Source organism: Chiroxiphia lanceolata, chromosome 25 (assembly GCF_009829145.1).
Source record: "Chiroxiphia lanceolata isolate bChiLan1 chromosome 25, bChiLan1.pri, whole genome shotgun sequence".
Taxonomy (NCBI): domain Eukaryota; kingdom Metazoa; phylum Chordata; class Aves; order Passeriformes; family Pipridae; genus Chiroxiphia; species Chiroxiphia lanceolata.
Window position 1 is genome coordinate 4,037,700 of NC_045661.1, and position 17,906 is coordinate 4,055,605.

General features: G+C 56.6%; 1 protein-coding gene across 5 annotated transcripts; it reads right to left on the bottom strand.

Moving 5' to 3' along the window:
* Positions 1 to 1,182: 1,182 nt before the first annotated feature.
* SLC16A1 (solute carrier family 16 member 1) lies at positions 1,183 to 16,842 on the bottom strand. Of its 5 annotated transcripts, none has more exons than XM_032710592.1 (5): positions 16,744 to 16,842; positions 7,562 to 7,819; positions 4,445 to 4,588; positions 3,149 to 3,997; positions 1,183 to 2,727 (listed from the first exon to the last, which is right to left on the bottom strand). In XM_032710592.1, the coding sequence occupies exons 2-5, from the start codon at positions 7,776 to 7,778 to the stop codon at positions 2,444 to 2,446; spliced, it is 1,494 nt and encodes a 497-aa protein (XP_032566483.1). In that variant the 5' UTR covers positions 7,779 to 7,819; positions 16,744 to 16,842; the 3' UTR covers positions 1,183 to 2,443. The 5 variants fall into 5 exon arrangements, with proteins under 5 accessions (XP_032566483.1, XP_032566480.1, XP_032566481.1 ...); XM_032710589.1 differs by lacking the exon at positions 16,744 to 16,842 and adding an exon at positions 16,386 to 16,459; XM_032710590.1 differs by lacking the exon at positions 16,744 to 16,842 and adding an exon at positions 15,967 to 16,170 and having other exon boundaries at positions 7,562 to 7,821.
* Between the last annotated feature and the right edge of the window lie 1,064 nt (positions 16,843 to 17,906).

The following is a 17,906-nucleotide window of genomic DNA, read 5'->3' on the forward strand; positions in this document are numbered from 1 at the left end:
GTGCTCTGGGGTGGTGTCAGCCCTGCCATGGCACAGCAAGGACTGTGCTGTGCCCCAATCGGGGGGGGCAGTTTATAAACTCTCAATTGAGAGTTTATAAACTGCCATAAACTCTCAGTTGAGAGTTCATGGCCTAATACAGGGCAACAGCTTCTCCTCCTGACCCCACACACACCTTCCTCCCTCACCTGCACTTCCCGAGTGTTGGATCCCAGGAGCAGTCCCACAGGAGGTCCTGGAACCAGGACAGGCTAGCACCCAGCTCCACACAGGGCATGGAGGCCACCCTTAGAAAACAACTGGGATTTACTACTGAAGTGTTCTAGGCCAGCCACGTCCAAGCAGCAGGAAATTATTTAAACACTTTTTTCCTTAGCAGCAGGGTTGGCTCCCTGCCCTGGCTCTGTGAGCCTCTCCCAGCAGTGCTGGCTATGGTAACACCCATGTCAGCTGCAGTGGTACCACAGGAGCTGCTCCCTGCTCAGGAGGGGTGGGGACCAGCAGAGCATCAGCCACACACCTGGCAGAGGAGCTCAGGCTACATCCCAGCCCCTCCTGCAGCCCCTACTTGACTGGAGATTTTTACCCCACCGGAGACCCACCCCACACACCTGCCTGTACCTGCAAAAATTAGGAGAACAGGGGCAGCTCCCCAGGGGTGGGTTATTGTGATGTGAGCCCATCCCTGTGGTCCAGCAGACACACCAGCTCTGGAAATAGTTACTTGGCTTTACAGTATCACAGTTCAGCACTGTACCACATCCTCTTGTACAAAGTAATCCATCGGCTTTATAAAGTTACTCTACAGTGTGAAAAACCCAACCCAGCCTCCTTTCTGTGAGATTTAGACCAAAGCAAGGCCCAAAGTGGCCTTACAGCCAAGGGAGCATAAGGAGAGTGGCTGCAGTGTAGGGCCTGACCCTACCAAGAGTCCAGGAACCCGAGGACAGCTCCCTCAGGACCACCTTCATTTAACCCCTCTTTTGGTTTCAGCTCCCATACAGCCGTGGTCCCACTCAGCTCAGAGGGAGACAGCACAGACAGCAAGAGCATCTGCCCTGCCACAGCCCCACTCCCCTCTCCCCAAAACTGACCCTAAATCTACATTGTCTGGCACACAGAAGTATGATTCTAAGAAAGAAGTTCAACATTTGATGGGTAAATTGTAAAAAAAAAAAAAAAAAAAAAAAACCAAACAAGTTTATTTGAAAAAACTCAGCCTCTTAACATGAATTCTGATCAACATGTACTAGAACTTGAGAGCCATTAACCTGCTCCACGTACATTGAGATATTTTCCAACACTAAAAAATAAAAAATAAATACATACAAATTCTTTCCTCCCCCTTACGTGTCCTAGATGTGAGAGGTTCGGCATCCACCGCCTGAAGATCTCAGTTGAACAGAAGCAAGTAAAAGAGGTTTCTCTAACAGGTAAAAGAGCAAAAGCAGAAAGTCTCAGGGATGTACCATCTCCACGTGCCCCACCACTCTGCCCAGGGTCAGGCACCCAAAACACTCGTGTGGGTGGGATGCTCTGGTGGAAATCCACCCCATGGAGGGATAGGGCAGCACAGACCTGCAGCGGGATCAATGCCAGCACCCCAAACTGACCCCCCCATTTCACATCACCCAGCATGGGGCTGAAAAGAGGCACCATCAGGGCAGAGTGGGGAGGAAGGGGAGACTCCAGCCCTGCCCAAGGAAGGCTGGGGCACACCCAGGCTGCCACGGCCCCGGAGCGGGTAACGCTGCTCAGCAAGAACCACAGCCGTCCTTCTTGAACCTGAATATCCCATGAGAGAACAGCTACAAAAACAGGGACTTTAAAGAACTACAGTAGCTAAAAAGTGTTTTCAAAACATACCTAAAGACCACCTACAGAGCCAGGAGGCACCGGGCACGGGGGTCGAGGAGCACCTTGCCCCGTGCCCGGCTCTCCCCCCCTGCAGAGGGCCTGCGGTAAGAAGCGTGTGAAGCAGTATTCATCCAGGGCTGGCCCTGAAGCTCATTGTGCTCCAACAAATCCAGTATCCTGCTTTTTATGGCTTTTTAACAACAAAACTCCCCAAAACACACGCATACACCCCCCCCACCCTCCCCAACCCCAAGCAGAATACAGAGCTAAAGCACAGTTTAGAGTTAAGGCTCATCCAGATTTTGACTAGATATGGAGACTGTAAGGCACATATTAGTACATTCATGTTACTGTTAAAAAGCCAAGACTATAAAACCCCCCCTGCCCCTGACACACGAGGATACTGCATGTGTAGGCCTGTTACACCTTTGTTGAACACAGATGGAAAGACAACTCAGAGCCCGTTTAAAAATGAACACCTGGTTTAAACACTTCTCACGGCCGCCCAGCGCCAGCAGAGCTGTGCCCCGGCCGCCCCGCCAGGGCAGCAGCGCTTCCCCGACACTCCGGGATTGAGACCGGTCCCTCACATGCGGCTCTCCTCCTCTTTGACAACATCCTCAGAGCTCTTCTGAGGCGAGGGGGCCGAGGAGGCCACGTCGTTGTTCGCCTCTTTCGGCTTCTCGGGCTCGTCCACGTTGGTCTCCTCCTCCTTCCCTTCCTTCTTCGCCTTCTCCGCCTTCTGCTCCTTTGCCACCAGGCGGTAGTTGATGCCCATCCCGATGAAGAGGTAGATCCCAGCAATGATGAGGACGACCCCGCAGGCCCAGTACGTGTACTTGTAGTCACCATACATGTCATTGAGCCTCCCTGAGGGACAGAGAGGGGACAGTTTAGTGAGATCCCCACAACCTGGAGCAGCTCTTGGGTTATGTTGCCAAGAGCAGCCCAAAAACATCACCCGCATCTTCAGGCAAGGACCTCTCCCACATTCCTTTATTCCCTGCTCCCCCACCCCATGCCAGGGGCTCAGCCCCCGCTTCCTCAGCCATCTCTCAGATGCCGGGGTGGTCTCCTCACCCCTGCCCCAGTGCCAAGGGCTGGCTGCCCATTGCTCAGGGGGACTCGCCATGGCTCACCAAGGCCAGGCAGGACAGCCAGAGTCATGGAACCGTTAAGGCTGGAAGAGACCTTTAAGATTATCAAGTCCAGCCATCAACCCAGCACCACCACAGTGGTCACCCCTAAACCACGTCCTCAGGTGAGTCCCCCAGGCACAGCACACCCTTACCTAGCACAGGGGGTCCCAGAAGCACAGGGCAGCACTCCACGATGGTCACCAGGCCGACGGCGCTGGAGAACCGCTGAGCTCCCACCAGGTCCATCAGGGTCTCAAACAGGATCGAGCTCAGCCAGCCAAAGGCAAAGCCAAAGAATCCAGCATAAATGCAGAAGCCAGCATAGGTGGTGGACATGGGGACCAAGAGGTGGCAAACCCCGTTGTAAATCACAGAGATGGCAAAGAAATACTGGACGCGAGGTCTGATCCACTTGGTGTTTGCCACCAGTCCCATGGAAGGTCTAGCCACCATGTCCACAAAGGCCAGGATGGAGAGCAGGAAGGCTGCAGACTCACTAGGGATCTTCTTGCTCTTTGCATAATTGCTGAGGAAGACCAAGGGAGCGAACAGCCCAAAGAACATGATCACATTGCCTGACAGATAGAGCAGGAAGCCCCTGTGCGTGAACAGAGACAGGTCCAAGAACTTGTTGATTGTCTGGAAGAACGAGCTCTTCTCTTTCTTGCTCTTGCCATCGATGAGGTCTGTGCTGGTGTCACCATCATCCTTTTTGCCTGCCTTCCCAGCCTCCTGCTGCGCCTCCTTACTCTGATCTGGCTTGGGACCTATGGGCCTCATCAGGGATCCGGCCACGCAGCAGTTCAGCAGGAGGCCACCGAGGATGAGGAAGCTGCCCCGCCAGCCAAATATGCCAAAGAACATCTGGTTGACGGGTGCCAGGGTGGAGAGGAAGACAGGGCTTCCTGCCATCGCCAGCCCGTTGGCCAGTGGACGCTTCTTGAAGAAGTACTTGCCGATCATGGTTAAGGCTGGGTTCAAGTTGAAGGCGAGTCCAAGGCCTGCAAGAGAAATGTGGGGCTCAGGACTCAGGCACTGAGCCACAGAAGGGCTGGTGGGACAAGTGGGGTTTCAGTTGTGGGGGTTTCACAGCTCCATTTCCGACTTAGAATCATGGAATCATTAAGGTTGGAAAAGACTTTTAAGATCATTGAATCCAACCATTAACCCAGCACTACCAGGTCCACCACTAAGCCATGTCCCCAGTGCCTCATCTACATGCTTCTTAAACACCTCCAGGGATGGAGATTCCACCACTGCCCTGGAGAGTCTGTTCCAGTGCCTGACCACCAACTTCCCAACTTCACAAGCAGCAGTGAGCCCCTACTGCCAGCTGGGGAGGTACCAGGCAGCTACAGAAATCAGAATTTATGCCAGTTTATAGACATTCCTTAATTATCACTGGGTTTAAGACGCTCCTGTCGTGCTGGGGCAGGGCCATCACTTACCCCCTATGACCCCAACACAGAAGTAGAGCTCCTCCACCGTGTTGCAGAAGGAGGCTGCGATCAGCCCGCAGCCCGAGAGGCACCCGCCCGCGATCATGATGGGCCTGCTGCCGTACTTGTTCACCAGGATGCTGCTGATGGGACCTGGGGGACAAAGGAAATGCACCCAAGGTGAGTTATCTTTGCATGAGAGACAGGACACACACACACACAGGTACACTGTAGCTTTGCTGCCAGAGGGTTCCAGCGTTCACACAGTGATGCTTCACCCAGGGAGGGAACTGGGATAAGGGCAGGAGGAGGTAAGAGAATCACAGAATGGTTTGGGTTGGAAGGGATCTTAAAGATCATCTAGTTCCAACTCCCTGCCATGGGCAAGGACACTTTCCACAGGTTGCTCCAAGCCCTGTCCAACCTGGCCTTGAACACTTCCAGGGATGGGGCACCCACAGCTTCTCTGTGCACAGGGAAGAATTTCTTCCTAATATCTAATCTAAACCACCACAAGAGTAGGAACTGGTTAGACCACAGAAAACTTTGATTTCTCTGAGCAAGTTGCCTTCTGTGGGCTGAAACGGGAGCTGCTTAGGCACCAGCTGCCCCCAAAAACAGGGGTTTGGGACAGGGTGAAGCCACCTGCCCCATGCTGTGGCCTCTGCCCTGCCTACAGCCACCTACCCACCACAGGCTGGGGTCTCAGCAGCAAAGCAACTGCACAGCAACTGCCCATCTCCAGCCAGAGGTTTCTTACCAAGACCAGACAAAGCTGTGAGGAAGCATCTTCTAGTGGGCACAAATGAACCTCCCAGGACTCACAGGAAGAACAGCACTGCCCCAGGAGAAGGGGTGCTTCTGTTTTCACTGCTACCCCTAAGGCAAACAGGACCCAATTGCCCTTTCAAGTGCTTCACTATCAGGAGCTTTAATCCAAAGCAAACAGTGATTAGATACTGCCAAGCATGCTCTACAGACACTAAAAGGTATTTAAATAGACTGGATGTTCATCCAGTGAATATTAACAGACCCCGCTTTGCCATTAACAGACAGAGAGGTTGTCAACATGTTGTTCATGGATCCTTAGATGCTACTTGACCTTTTTGCCCAGTTTAAACACAGCCTGGAGAAGGTTACAGAGGCCTTGGAGCTGCAGAGGCTGCCCCCAGCCCCACAGCATCCAGTGTGGTCCCATGGGAATGGGTCATGGCCCTGGTCTCGTGAGAGGGAGCAGCAGCACCCAGGAGATGCCACATCACTCCAAATCCCACAGGCTTCCCCACAGAGCATTCAGCACTTTGCTCAGCACTGGACCTTGAACTCAGAAATATGATGCCCCTGGACAGAGTCTAACAGCACCCATGGCCTCCCCTCCAGTAAATCCAAGCAGGGAGTAGCAGGATCCAAGGACAGCCAGCAGAAAACTACCCAGCTGGGTAGTGCCAGGTGTTCTATTGCTCCAGTGCAATTCAGACCCTGCAAAGAGTCTGGGTTCAGGCAGGAACAAGTGGGGCAGGAGTGTGTTCCTGTGCTCCAGCAGCTGGGGGATGAATCACAGAAAATCCTGAGTTGGAAAGGATCAGCAAGGATCACTAAAGTCCAGCTCCTGGCCCCACCCAGGACAACCCCAAAAATCCCAACACGTGCCTGAGTTTGTCCAAAGGCTCCTTGAACTTTGTCAGGCTTGGGGCCGTGACCACTGCCCTGGGGAGCCTGTTCCAGTGTCCAACCACCCTCTGGGTGAGAAAAAAGCACTTGGGCAAGTCAGGGGTACTTTAGGCATCCCTGGCACCAGCCTATGAGCAAGTGGTTCAAGACCAGCAGTTCTTGGAATTTAATGGCAACAGATCAATGGGGGCAGGAAAGACAGTGACAGTGTGGACAGAAGGGGACAGGGGGACAGCCACGACCCCAGGGCTGGAGGAGGCAGCTCTCACCTCTGCTGCCAGGCAGCTCCAGCCAGTGCTGCCCTCAGGGCACCCAGAGGAACCAGCTCTGAGCTATTAGGAGAGGAGGAATGGCCCAGATTGGGTCTCATTAAGGCAGTTACACGGTTTACAAGCTTGTTATAACATCGGAGCAGGGAAATGTGCTGGTCGCTTCGCTGGCTGAGCGAGGACAAAGCAGAGCCTGTTCCCTCCAAAGGAAAAGCCTCGTGCTCAGCCGGGAGCTGACGTCAGCTCCTTTGGATGCACAAACGCAGCGAGGCCATGGGCACCTCGCCAGCTGGGGATGGCAGCAGGACAAGCTCCCATTTGCCTCTGAAGTGGCCACAACAGCAGGCTCCCAGTAAGAGCTTCTTTCAGCCCAGCACAAGGCCGTGTTTGCAGGCGGGTACAAGACCCCAGGGTCTGGAGACCAGGAGCGCCCTGCTTGCTCCTCACCCATTACAGACAAGCATAAAGCACACGGCTGGGGGATTAAAAGCCTTCAAAAGGCAGTTGCTGAAGGGCAGGGGAGGGGAGCTGCTTTAGTTTAAGTGGGTTTGCCTTATTCTGCTCATGCCTCTGTACTTCCAGTGCATATTGCCATCCTCAAACAGCACAAGCTGCTCATGACACTGCTCAGCACCAGCAAAGGAGGAAAAGGCAGCACAAGGCTTCAATGCACTCCAAGCACAGCTGAGCTCACCAGAAAATGGGGACAAATCCCTAGACAGACCCACTGTACGCTGAATTTAAAAATAATAAAAAAAAAAAAATCAATGTCTTATCTAAAAGAAGAGTGCCCCTGGGAGTGAGGCTCCCACACATGGCACAGCAGCTCCCTGGCCTTCAGGAGGGTGCTGGGAGCAGACATAGAGTCCATAGCCCACTGTAACAAGGACAAGGGCAGAATTACACAAGTCATAATTCCCCGGAAAGATTTTACTTACGGCTTTGCAGAGGAGGACAGATTAACCCGGTTTTTGCATTCTGGGCACTAAGCAGAACTTTCTGAGCAACTTCTTTCAAGAAAACTCATTAAGGGAGGTTTTGCTCTCACATAAGGAGAGAATTCCAACTTTTAGCAAAGTTTTGGTTGTTTCACTATGGCCAGGTGGGCATCACCAGCCCCAGCAGCAGAGCAGCATCCTGTGCTGTGACACAGGAGCACAAGCACTGCTGCCTCCAGCCCACTTACCTCCTGCATACATAACAGCCAGCATGATGGACGAGATCCAGGAGACTTTGCTGCTGGACGCGTTGAAGATGACCTCGATCTCTTTGAAGAACACAGTGATGGATTTGGGGAAGGCATAGGAAAATCCAATGGAGATGAAGGCTCCGACGACCACGGCCCACCCCCATCCTCCTTCAGGAGGGGTGTATCCCACGGGGCCTCCGACGGGCGGTGGCATCTTGAACCAAGTTGGCGACGACTCAGTTGGGGTTCAAAGATCTGCAAGGGACAAAGTGTTGCCTCAGCTGAGAGCAGACGCTGCATCCCTGCTCCTGGCACGCTACTGCACAGCTCGAGCCCTGCTCCCAAGGCTGACACAGCACCAGTGCCCCCACCACCTCCAGGAGAGCTGATCTGAGGGGTGGGAGCACTTGAGGGTCACCAGCGCACTGGACCACCCCAAAACACGCGCTCGGATTGCAGCTGGCCTTTAAGAGCCCTGGACAGTATGTATTTATAAGGATCAAATCTAAGATATGACACCCTGACCTACATTGGAAAGGCCAGGCTGTCTGGGACAGCAGCAGTCAGGGCTCATCTGCATGGACAGAGCTCTCACAGCATCTCCAGGAGTGAAACCCCAGCACTTCAATATCCCAGGAAGCCCTAGGCCACCTGGAGCAGGAGCAGCACACCCAGGTTATCGACTGCAGGCACAGTGACTGAAATAAGTCCCCACACATGGGCCAGGACTGCTAAAGAGCAGTCAGGTGTCACAGCACACCCATCACCCCTAAAGGTCAGGGCCTGCAGCTAAACTTAGCCTGAGCAGTGACCAGGGAAGGCTCCTGTATGCTGCCAGGGAAGGGGGAGGTGGATCCACATGGAGCAGCCCCAGCAGAGCCTGATTCCCAGGGGACTTGGCCCTGCCAGGGCATCTCCTGACCCATCCAAACCCCTCTGCCCAACCGAAAGGCGGGTTTCACAAAGCACCAAAGCGTAAAAAACAATTCACCTAAAAAGATGAAACCAGAAGGGATTACAGAACAAAATAAATGGGGAAATGTCACACAGTCTTGCTGAAGCATGGAATCCCCTTGGAGAGGCTGAGCAGGGAGAGGCTGATTGGGAGCGATCCAGAGGCCAGCAAGGTCGGGCTGCTCATAAACAGGCCCACGCTGCAGCTGCTGCACAGCTGGATCACACCCCAGAGGCACAGCTCCTCCAAACCAAGGCTGCTCCAGCAGCCGAGAGCAGCATGAGCCATCCCGGGAGGAACCACAACCAGGGCAGCTGCTCCCAAACGTGGGTCACAACATGCAAAGCAACAGGAATCACTACCAACCCCAGAACTCCTGTGTGCTCCCAGGGGTTTTAGAAGACACTTTCTGATGCACCACAGCCCTCCCCAGCCAAAGATCACCCTGCCCGTATTAAGCACCATCAGCCAAGGAGGGGACACTGGTGAAGGGGCCCACTCTGCAGCTTGCTGCTGAGAAAAAGCCACCTTGGAGCCAGAGAGCCTTTTCCAGAGCTCGTCGGGTCACACCAGGCACAGCGACAACTTCAAAGCAGCGTGGTGCTGGCTCTGAGAGGTGCAGCCTCCTATTTATAGCGCGAATCCGCCCCGCTCACGGCGATTACCATCTCAGCCACGGCTGTTGACATGCCAGCATCTACCTGGCACGTCCCCTGGGCACACACCACAGCACTGCGGGCGCCTGCCTTTTCACTCGCTCCGTGTAACTCCGACGCAGCACATCCAAGGCCGGGATCAGGGTGTCCCACCCGAAGCACAGCCCAGAGCCACGGGGAGACCCCGCTCCCACCCGGCACCGGCGGCACCAGCAGCAGTTACCTGATACAGCACCGGGTTTGCCAGAGCCACCCGACACCTGGTCGGGCTCAGGTGATGCCCCGGAGGACCCAGGCGAGGCGAGAGGAAGCAAAGCACGGGAGGCCGGATTCCATAAGCTGCTAAGACTGGTTTAGCCCGACCCAGACACTGGTTTCTCGCTGGCAGGGTATTTTCCTGCATCCTGGCCAGTGTGACACATGACCATCACGAGCAGCTCCGAGCCACCCGCCACTCCAACAAAGGAATCATTGACAAGACGCTGCCCCTGGCACGTCCACAGCTGAACTATGCCCAGGAGCCACAGACTTTTTCCTCTGATTTCCTCTCCGGGACTCGCAGGGATAGCTTGACCCACATTGCTGCAGGCAGATCCCCGGGCCAACACACCTGTGGGCACCCACCTGGCACCAACAGTCAGGGAGGGAAGTGCCAGAGGCTCCTGATGCACTCTGGCCTCTCTGGACACAGAGCAACCCACCCACTACAAGCACTGGGAATTGCTGAACTTCTCCTCCCCACACTGGAGTTCCCACCACCTCTTGCTTTGAGTCACATTGAGCTTTCATGGCCTTCAGTGAACCTTAAAGCCTCATCCAACCACACTGATTTATCCAAAACATTTTCTTAAAAGCTGAAACTACCAGGTGTTGGCTATAAAAACTCCCAGCACGGAATACAATCTACTTGTGAGCACTAATTAAAACTACAGGCAATAAAAGCCATCCAAGGCAAAGGCTGGCAGGGTGCAGATGAGGTGTTGGGGGTTTTTCCCTTTTGCTCCTGAGACACGTAACACTGGTTTAATTCTATCACTGCTCCCGAGGAGCTCAACTGCTCAGAAATGACTGTGGCTTGGTTCACCTATTTGTTCTTCCCCTGCAAGCAGCATTCCTCCTCCTGTGGGTGCTGAGGTGGCATCTCTCTGTAAAATAAAAGGCCTCTGGCGGGTTAGACATGACCTCTCTTGCATTGCTGAGGCACAATGAAAAACCTTCAGCTGAACAAGGTTTTGAGACCATGAAGCAAGATTCCCAAAGCCTGACGCCAGAGGGTTTACACGGGGAGTTCTGCATGCCACAACACTTTTCCCTGACTCATTGAAAATCCTTATTAAGAAAGACCAGTTTTAGAAAGCTCATTCTCAACCGCATTAAGGCTTCTTGCTGTTTTTCCTCCTTGCCTCCACACAGAAATAGTTTCAAAGGAGCGAAGGAAAAAGAAAACAAAGCACATGTAAGGCAGGCAGCCTAATTGGAAAGATTCCTCCCCTTTGCAAAAAAGGCAAAAAAAAAAAAAAAAAAACACTCAGAACATAGTTATGACATTTCCAGCTCTGTTTTGGAAGAGCTGCAACGTGTAAGACGTGTTTGGAAATCAAATTCACAGCTGCCAGGCAGCCAGCTACAGTTTGCCCTATTAGGAAATAAAATAACCGTATTTGCAGTAATTAAGACTGATGAGACCGAGTAATGAGTGCGAGTATCACATCTGCTCCCTGTTGAAGTCCTGACTAATCCACAGGAATGGGTAGCCTACAGCCACCCTCCTCTGCACAGCGATATCGAGAGCAGGAACGGAGGCAACGAGGACGGTATCACCTCAAAACAGATCCCACAGGAGACTAAAGCCCTTCCATCTCCGAGGTCCCACGCACAGGCACTGTTATCCCTTCTCCAAAGGGGCCTGGAACAGGATGATTTCAAGACTTTTTTAGTTACATAATGCAGCAAATTGCTGCGCTTTTCAAAGCCTGGATTGGCAGGACTCCAGCACGGAAAGACAGAGGCTCACATTTATAAAGCGCTGCAAATGCCGCAAAGTATTTCTGGGGCAAAGCCTTTATGAAAGTGACCTCACACCACTCCTTTTTTGGGGTCAGAGGAAGAAGAACGTCCCCCACCCACGCAGGGGCTGTGCCTGAGCACAACACACCTCTGCCTCTGCTCGCACATCCCTCCGGCTCAAGGCGTCCCTGCTCGGGGCATACACTCACGGCATCTGCTGCTGTGTAAACTCACAAAGCCTTTCCCATGCTCAGAGTGCCTGGGACCTGAAGCAGGGCTGCCAGGGAGCCCCGGCTCCTGCTCCCATGGAGCAGGGCAGCCAGGGAGCCCCGGCTCCTGCTCCCATGGAGCAGGGCTGCCAGGGAGCCCCGGCTCCTGCTCCCATGGAGCAGGGCTGCCAGGGAGCCCCGGCTCCTGCTCCCACAGCCCACCCCTATCCCAGTGTCCACGCAGGTTTGTGCCACTGCCGGCAGAAGCTCACCCGACACACCTTGGTAGGTGTGAAGTCCACAGTGACTCATCCCAGCCCTGCTGCCTCTGCTCCCTGCCTTCTGCTCCTCCTGCGCTCTCCCAGCTCCAGAGCAGGATGTAGCAATGTGTGGAGTGGGATCTCCATGGCAAAAATAAGTCCAGGGATGTCCCAGCTATACAGCGGCCATTTGGGCTCCTTGTGCCTTTGTCAGCTGGACCCGGCCTTTGGCCTGGGAATGCCAACACTGAAACAAGGCAGGATGGGCACAAAGCTGCCCCTCACCAGCAGCACAGATCCCACTCCCTGGGGGTACTCCTCCCACAAGCCTCCAGTAGAGAGGGGGACACTGGTCCCCAGGAGCCTGTTCCTACCAGCCCCATCCCAAAGCACAAGCCAAAGGAGAGCCTGACACATATCTACCCCTCCCAGCAGAACCTTCCAAGCCCAGCTCACCACAAAAGGCTCTTCCAGTGCTCAGCACAGGGCCATAAACATCCCATGGGACATTCGTCCAACACTGGGAGCTGGCAGACTCCTGGCATCCCTTTCTGTCCCCTGAAACTAAACTGAGATCTCATGCTGGGGAAATGAAGGTGTCCACAGCCAATAACGCTTTATAGCTTCAAATGTGGCCCTTTTCTGGCCAGAAACAAGACGAAATCAAGATTGTCAGGAGCTAATGAGACACCACTTTCACCAGTTTTAAGCGGGTTTAGGGCATTAAGCACAGAGCTGTAATTTCAGCGAGCCCCCACAGCCGGGGTTTAACCTGGCAGCACATGGCCTACGTGACTCCCCGGCGCTTCCAAGGGCTCTGCACCAAGACAATGGTCGATTGAGGCCCCGCTCAGCCCCAGCCCTCGCTGCCGGGGTGAGGTGAGGTCAGCAGCACGGGCAGGGCTTGCTCGAGGCCGGCTGCCCACACGGGCAGGCTCAAGGTTTAGGCCAGAAGCAGCCAGGCCCACTCAGTGTCTCTCCCCACCGGGGACGGCCAGTGCACCCCCAGACGTGCCCTGGTCTGCCGGCCCAACACGCAGACAGACAGACAGACAGACGCCATGGGGCACGGCATTGGCAGCCGCCCTCCTCCAGCTCCACCGCCAGCACGAGCCCTGGCCTGCAGAGACACAGATCATCTTGCTCACCCTGCCGGGCAGGACCATGGACCTTCCCTGGACACCTGCCATGGACCTTCCTGGACACTCACCACTGACCTTCCCTGGACACGCGCCACGGTTCTCTCCGGCAAACACAGCCTTCCAACCTCCAAAATGCTCCCCAGAGTAGCATAGGCTGTGAAAGGCTGTGAGCTGCCCTGCAAAGTGAGATTTTGGGATGGTTTATCAGCAGCTTTGGGGAAAAACAACCAACCAAATCGAGTGAGCAGCTATTTCTGCCCACCAGAGGAGCTCCCATCCAGGGATGCCATGCCTGGTTGTTAGCAGCAGCTGGGCTCAGCTTGCCTGAGCAAGGACCAAGCATCTTACTCCAGCATGAAGTCAAGCTTAAGCAAGCTACCAACAAGCCCAAGTCAAAAGCCTAGCTTATTTCTACACCAGAGCCTGGCTGTGGCCACAGCTCTCCCAGAGCACTCTGACCCAAAACCCTGTGGCCAGGCTGGTTACAAGAACATTATGTGCAGCAGTTCTTGCGTGTCCTCTGGGCTCACATTGGCTTCAGCTCCAGGCACAGCATCCAGATCCCCTTCTCTAACTGTGCCCATATTCCTAGAGAAAAGGATTCCCACAGCACCAGCTGCCAGCCAAGTCCCCCAGTCTCAGGAAGGGACAGGAGGTGCTCAGCCCCTGTACGTGGTCTCACAGTCCCACCCCGAGCACGAGTCGTGCTCTGCCAGGACACAGAGCTGATCCTCCCGCACCAGCAGTGCTCAGGAACGCTCCCAGAACACCCTGTGCCCGCCAGGAAATCCTCAGAATGAGAAAAATGTGGTACAGAATAGCACCGGCATTCTTTCTTTAGACACCCACACTGCCAGCCAGGGACAGCTCCCCGTGTCTTGGCAGAGCAGGGGGCTGCAAACCCCCAAAAAGTCACAGTTATCACTGTCCAAACAGAACTGTCTCCCCACTAAGAGCAGGAGCCTGAGCTTTGCTCCCACATGATTGTTGCCTCTGAGCCCTCAAACCAGGGATGAGGGAGCACCAGGATTGGAGGTGGGAGACTCACACTGAGGACCAAGGCAGTACCTGCAAGGAGGTGGGAGAGGAGGTCACACCAGTAGCACGAAGGTGATTGTGGTTTCAGCAACTAACTACAGCTCCACACGGATTTTCTTTGGCTACAGTACAGCTGCAACTACACTGCAGCGGCTCTAAGGGCACGCTTGAAAGTGAGTCAGCCGGTGAGAGGCTCCCACTTTCTTACAGGCTGATTCCAGAGAAGGAAATAGGAAAGGCCATAAAAGTGCAACAATAGATTTGCACTACAGCACTTAATGACATGCACCTCGCCTCCCCGAGCCTACGTGCAGCTTTTCAACTCCTCATAAAGGAGATATAAAATGACAGCATGAAAGTCACTGGGTATTTTCCACCTTAGCTGCCAGATAAATCAGGCCAACCTTGCAAGGCCAACCTTGCGACCATTCACACCTTTTGTAGGGAACACACCTTTGTAGGGAAGGACGCTTCACACCTCCTTGAGGGGCCAGGACAGGCACAGGAACCCCCTCGACTTTAGGGCATGGAGGTTTGCCATACACTAGCAAAACCTGTAATTACAAGATCACTCACCCCAGCGACTCATCTAAGACTGAGAAAGCCCCTTCTCACAAAGCTTCCAATCAGGAGCTCAGGGGGTTTCTCCACACCCAGCACATCCCAGCTGTTCCCTCCCCCGGCCCATTTCTCAGCCCTGCTCCTTCCCTTCCAGACACAGCCAAGGAAATCTCAGAGCAAAAACACCCAGGAGAATCAGCCAGCACTAAATTACCTCACTTAGCATGAAAATGGGATGCCTGTGCACCACAAAAAGGCTTAAGGCTCACAGAAAGGCACAAAAACAGAATCATTAGACCTGGTTTCTTGTGATGCAACTAAGAAAATCCATCTTTTTCCTCAGAAGGAACTTAAAGCACGTGAGAGGAAACATGAGAAACCCTGGTACAAAGGGCCTGCTCTCACACGGCCGGGTGTGAGCCTGCAGAAAGGGTTCTGAAGCACTCAGAACATTTGCTGAACCAGGGAAGGACACAAATCCCACCTCTCCTCCTGCAGCTACAAGTGACCCACAGTTTTCTTCTGATCCTCTTGTTCACTCTCATCCCTTTTCCTCAGGTCAGCTTCCAAACCCTCCAGCACTGCTCACCCTTTTGTGACACATCTGGGGGCTCTGCCCCGAGCCAGGACACCCACCCCGGGCAAAGCACCCCAACAGCACATCTGGAGCCCAGCCGCACGCAGCTCCCCAAACATCTCATTCTGGGGCCAGCAAACACCTGCCAGAGGCCACTGGGCTTCAAGCAGAGCAAGTAGGTGCCAGCTCGGGGAGGGTTTCGACAGCCCCTCGTTACGGGGGGAGAGTGAGCGACCACCAGCCACCAGCGAGTTCCAAGAGTCCGACCTTCCCACCGCCGATCACCGCAACACCTCAGCGGCCGAGTGACAGCCCACCCGCACACCTGAGGGCGGGTGTGCGCCTCACACACGTGTGGCACCGTCGGGACCTCACCGCCTCCTTCTCCTCCTCCCTGAGCAGGGCAGAAACAGGCGTTAAAGGCGCCTTTCCCGCGGCCGGAGCCCCGCACAGTCCCTCCCGCGAACCCCAGCAGCGGATCACGGCGCTGAGGGACCCGGGCGGCTCAACCACCCGGCCGGCCTCGAGCGCCCGAGGTCCAGCTCCGAGCACCTGCCCAGAGGAGCCGCCCGGGGCCGGTGTGAGCGATGTGGAGCCCAGCCAGGGGCTGAGGGCTCCGGGAGCGCTCCCCACGGGGACGGGGGGCACCCCAGAGCCCTAAACTCACCCCCAGCCGCAGGACACGGTTCCCACGCGGCTGCCGGGCCTTCCCTGCACCCCGAGCGCTTACAGAGCACCCTCAAACGGCGCGGGGACCGTCCCGCGGAGGCGCCCGGGGAGCGGCCTGAGGGGCTGGGCCCGGCCCCGCTGGGGAGGAACGGGACAAGGAGCCCCCGGGGCAGAGACCCCCTTCCCCGGCCCAGGGGAACCCCCTCTGGGGCAAGGAAACTCCACCTAGGGCAGCTGGGCAACCCAGGACCCCCAAGGCCACCCCCAGCCACCCCCAGGCCCGGGCCCCGCCGGTCACCGGGAGAAGGGCGCGGGGGGATCCCCGACCCCGGGGCGCTGCTGCCGCTGAAGGAGGAGCGGGGGCGGTCTGGGCAGGGCGCGTGTGGGACCTTCACCACGCGGCCACCTCGGAGCGGGGACAAAAACACGGCTTCCCCCCCTCCCGGGGGTCTGAGGGAGCCGGGGGGGGGGGGGGGCCGGACCGGCGGATCCAACGCGGGCAGAACCGCCGCGGTGTAACCGACCCGCCAGCGAACCGAACGGCCACGGCGGCGGCCGCGAGCCCCGGCAACGGCGCCGGACCCTCACCGACCCCGGGCAGCGCGGAGCCGCCGGAGCGCTTCAGCAGCCGGGGGAGGCTCCAGGAGTCACGGAGTGGGGGGGTTCCCGCAGCCAGAGGAGGGGGGTCCCAACCCCGCGCCCGCCCGTCCCCGTCCCGCCGCGCCACGTGGGCCGACCGGGCCCTACCTGCGGGTGCCGCCACCGCCGCCGAGTGCGGGCGCCCCCGCCCCCGCCGCTATAAGGGGCGGAGGGGCCCCGGGGGCGGGAGCGGGACGGGCCCCGCCGAGCGCCGCCCCCCCCGCGCCACGTGCGCCCCGCCGGGCCCCCCCACCCCGCCCCCGACCCCTGCCCGGCCCCGCCACCGGCGGGCCCGGCCGTGAGCCCCGGCACGTACCGCCCCGGCCACGCGGGGCCCGGCCCGTGCGGGGCCTCCGGGGCCGGCGGGACCGAGAACAGGGACCGGCGGGACCGAGGACCGGGACCGGGTGTGCCGGGAGGCCGGGCCGGATGCGGCCGCGACTTTAACCGGCAGAGCGGGACTTCCCTGAAAGTTGTCCCACGGGGTGACTCGGCGCGGGGTCAGGAACGAGGGGTGCCCCTTGCTCCCCCACTGCCGGACCCGGCCGCTTCACCGCTCCCGGGGGTCCTGGCTCTGATCCCAGGGATCCTGGCTTCGTTCCCGGGAGACCTGGCCACACTACAGGGGTTCCTGGCTCTGCTTCCAGGGGTTCTGGCCCCACTCCTGGGGGTTCCTGGCCCCACTCTCGGGGGTCCTGGCCCTGCTCCTGCGGGGTCCTGGCCCTTCTCACTGAGGTCCTGTCCCCACTCCTTGAGTCCTGGCTCCAGTCTCCAGGGCCCTGGCTTCAGTCCCAGGGGTCCTGGCCCTGCTTTTGGGGTCCTGGCCCCACTACAGGGGGTACTGGCCCTGCTCACAGAGGTCCTGGCCCCACTCCTGGAGTCCTGGCCCTGTTCCTGTGGTACCTGGTCCCACTCTTGTGGGCCCTGGCTCCACTCTTGGGGCTCCTTGCCCCACTTTTGTGGTCACTGGCTGTGCTTTTGTGGGCCCTGGCTCCACTTTTGGGGGCCCTGGCCCTGGTCTCGGCACGTTCTGGCTCCACCACTGGAGTCCCTGGCCCTGCTTCTGGGAGTCCTGAACCTGCTCCTGGGGGTCCTGGCACTGTTTCTGGGGGCCCTTGACCCCCTCGGGTGCAGAATGCTGCACAGTGTCTATGTCCAAACCCATCAGCGCTTAAAAATCCATTAAAATTAAAATCCTGACATCCCCCACAACATTTCTGATTGTCACCAGCCTCACAGGCAGCTGCACTCCCGTGAAAGCAGGGATGCACTGCCGGGGGGAAGGCGTTTCTGGTGGATCACAATTATTTCTGCCAGATCCAGCCCCATGCCCCAAGCTACCATGTGCCCAGGGATGTGGACAAGGTGGATGCTCTAGTCATTCCCCTCAAAATCTGGCCTTCTGGGATAAAACAGGCCCAGGCCCTGCATGCCCAATGCCTCAGTGTATGGAAGAGGCCCTTGCTGGAAGTGTGTCCCCCTCCCAAGTAGAATTCCTCACCCTCTGGATGCAAACCAGCCCGTAGCAGCCATGCAACCACTGCTTTTCACTCCCCATGTGTCCTAAATCCTGCACAAACGGACTGTTACCTGGGAATGTTTTTCTCCAGCTGCTCTCTCCTGCTGCCT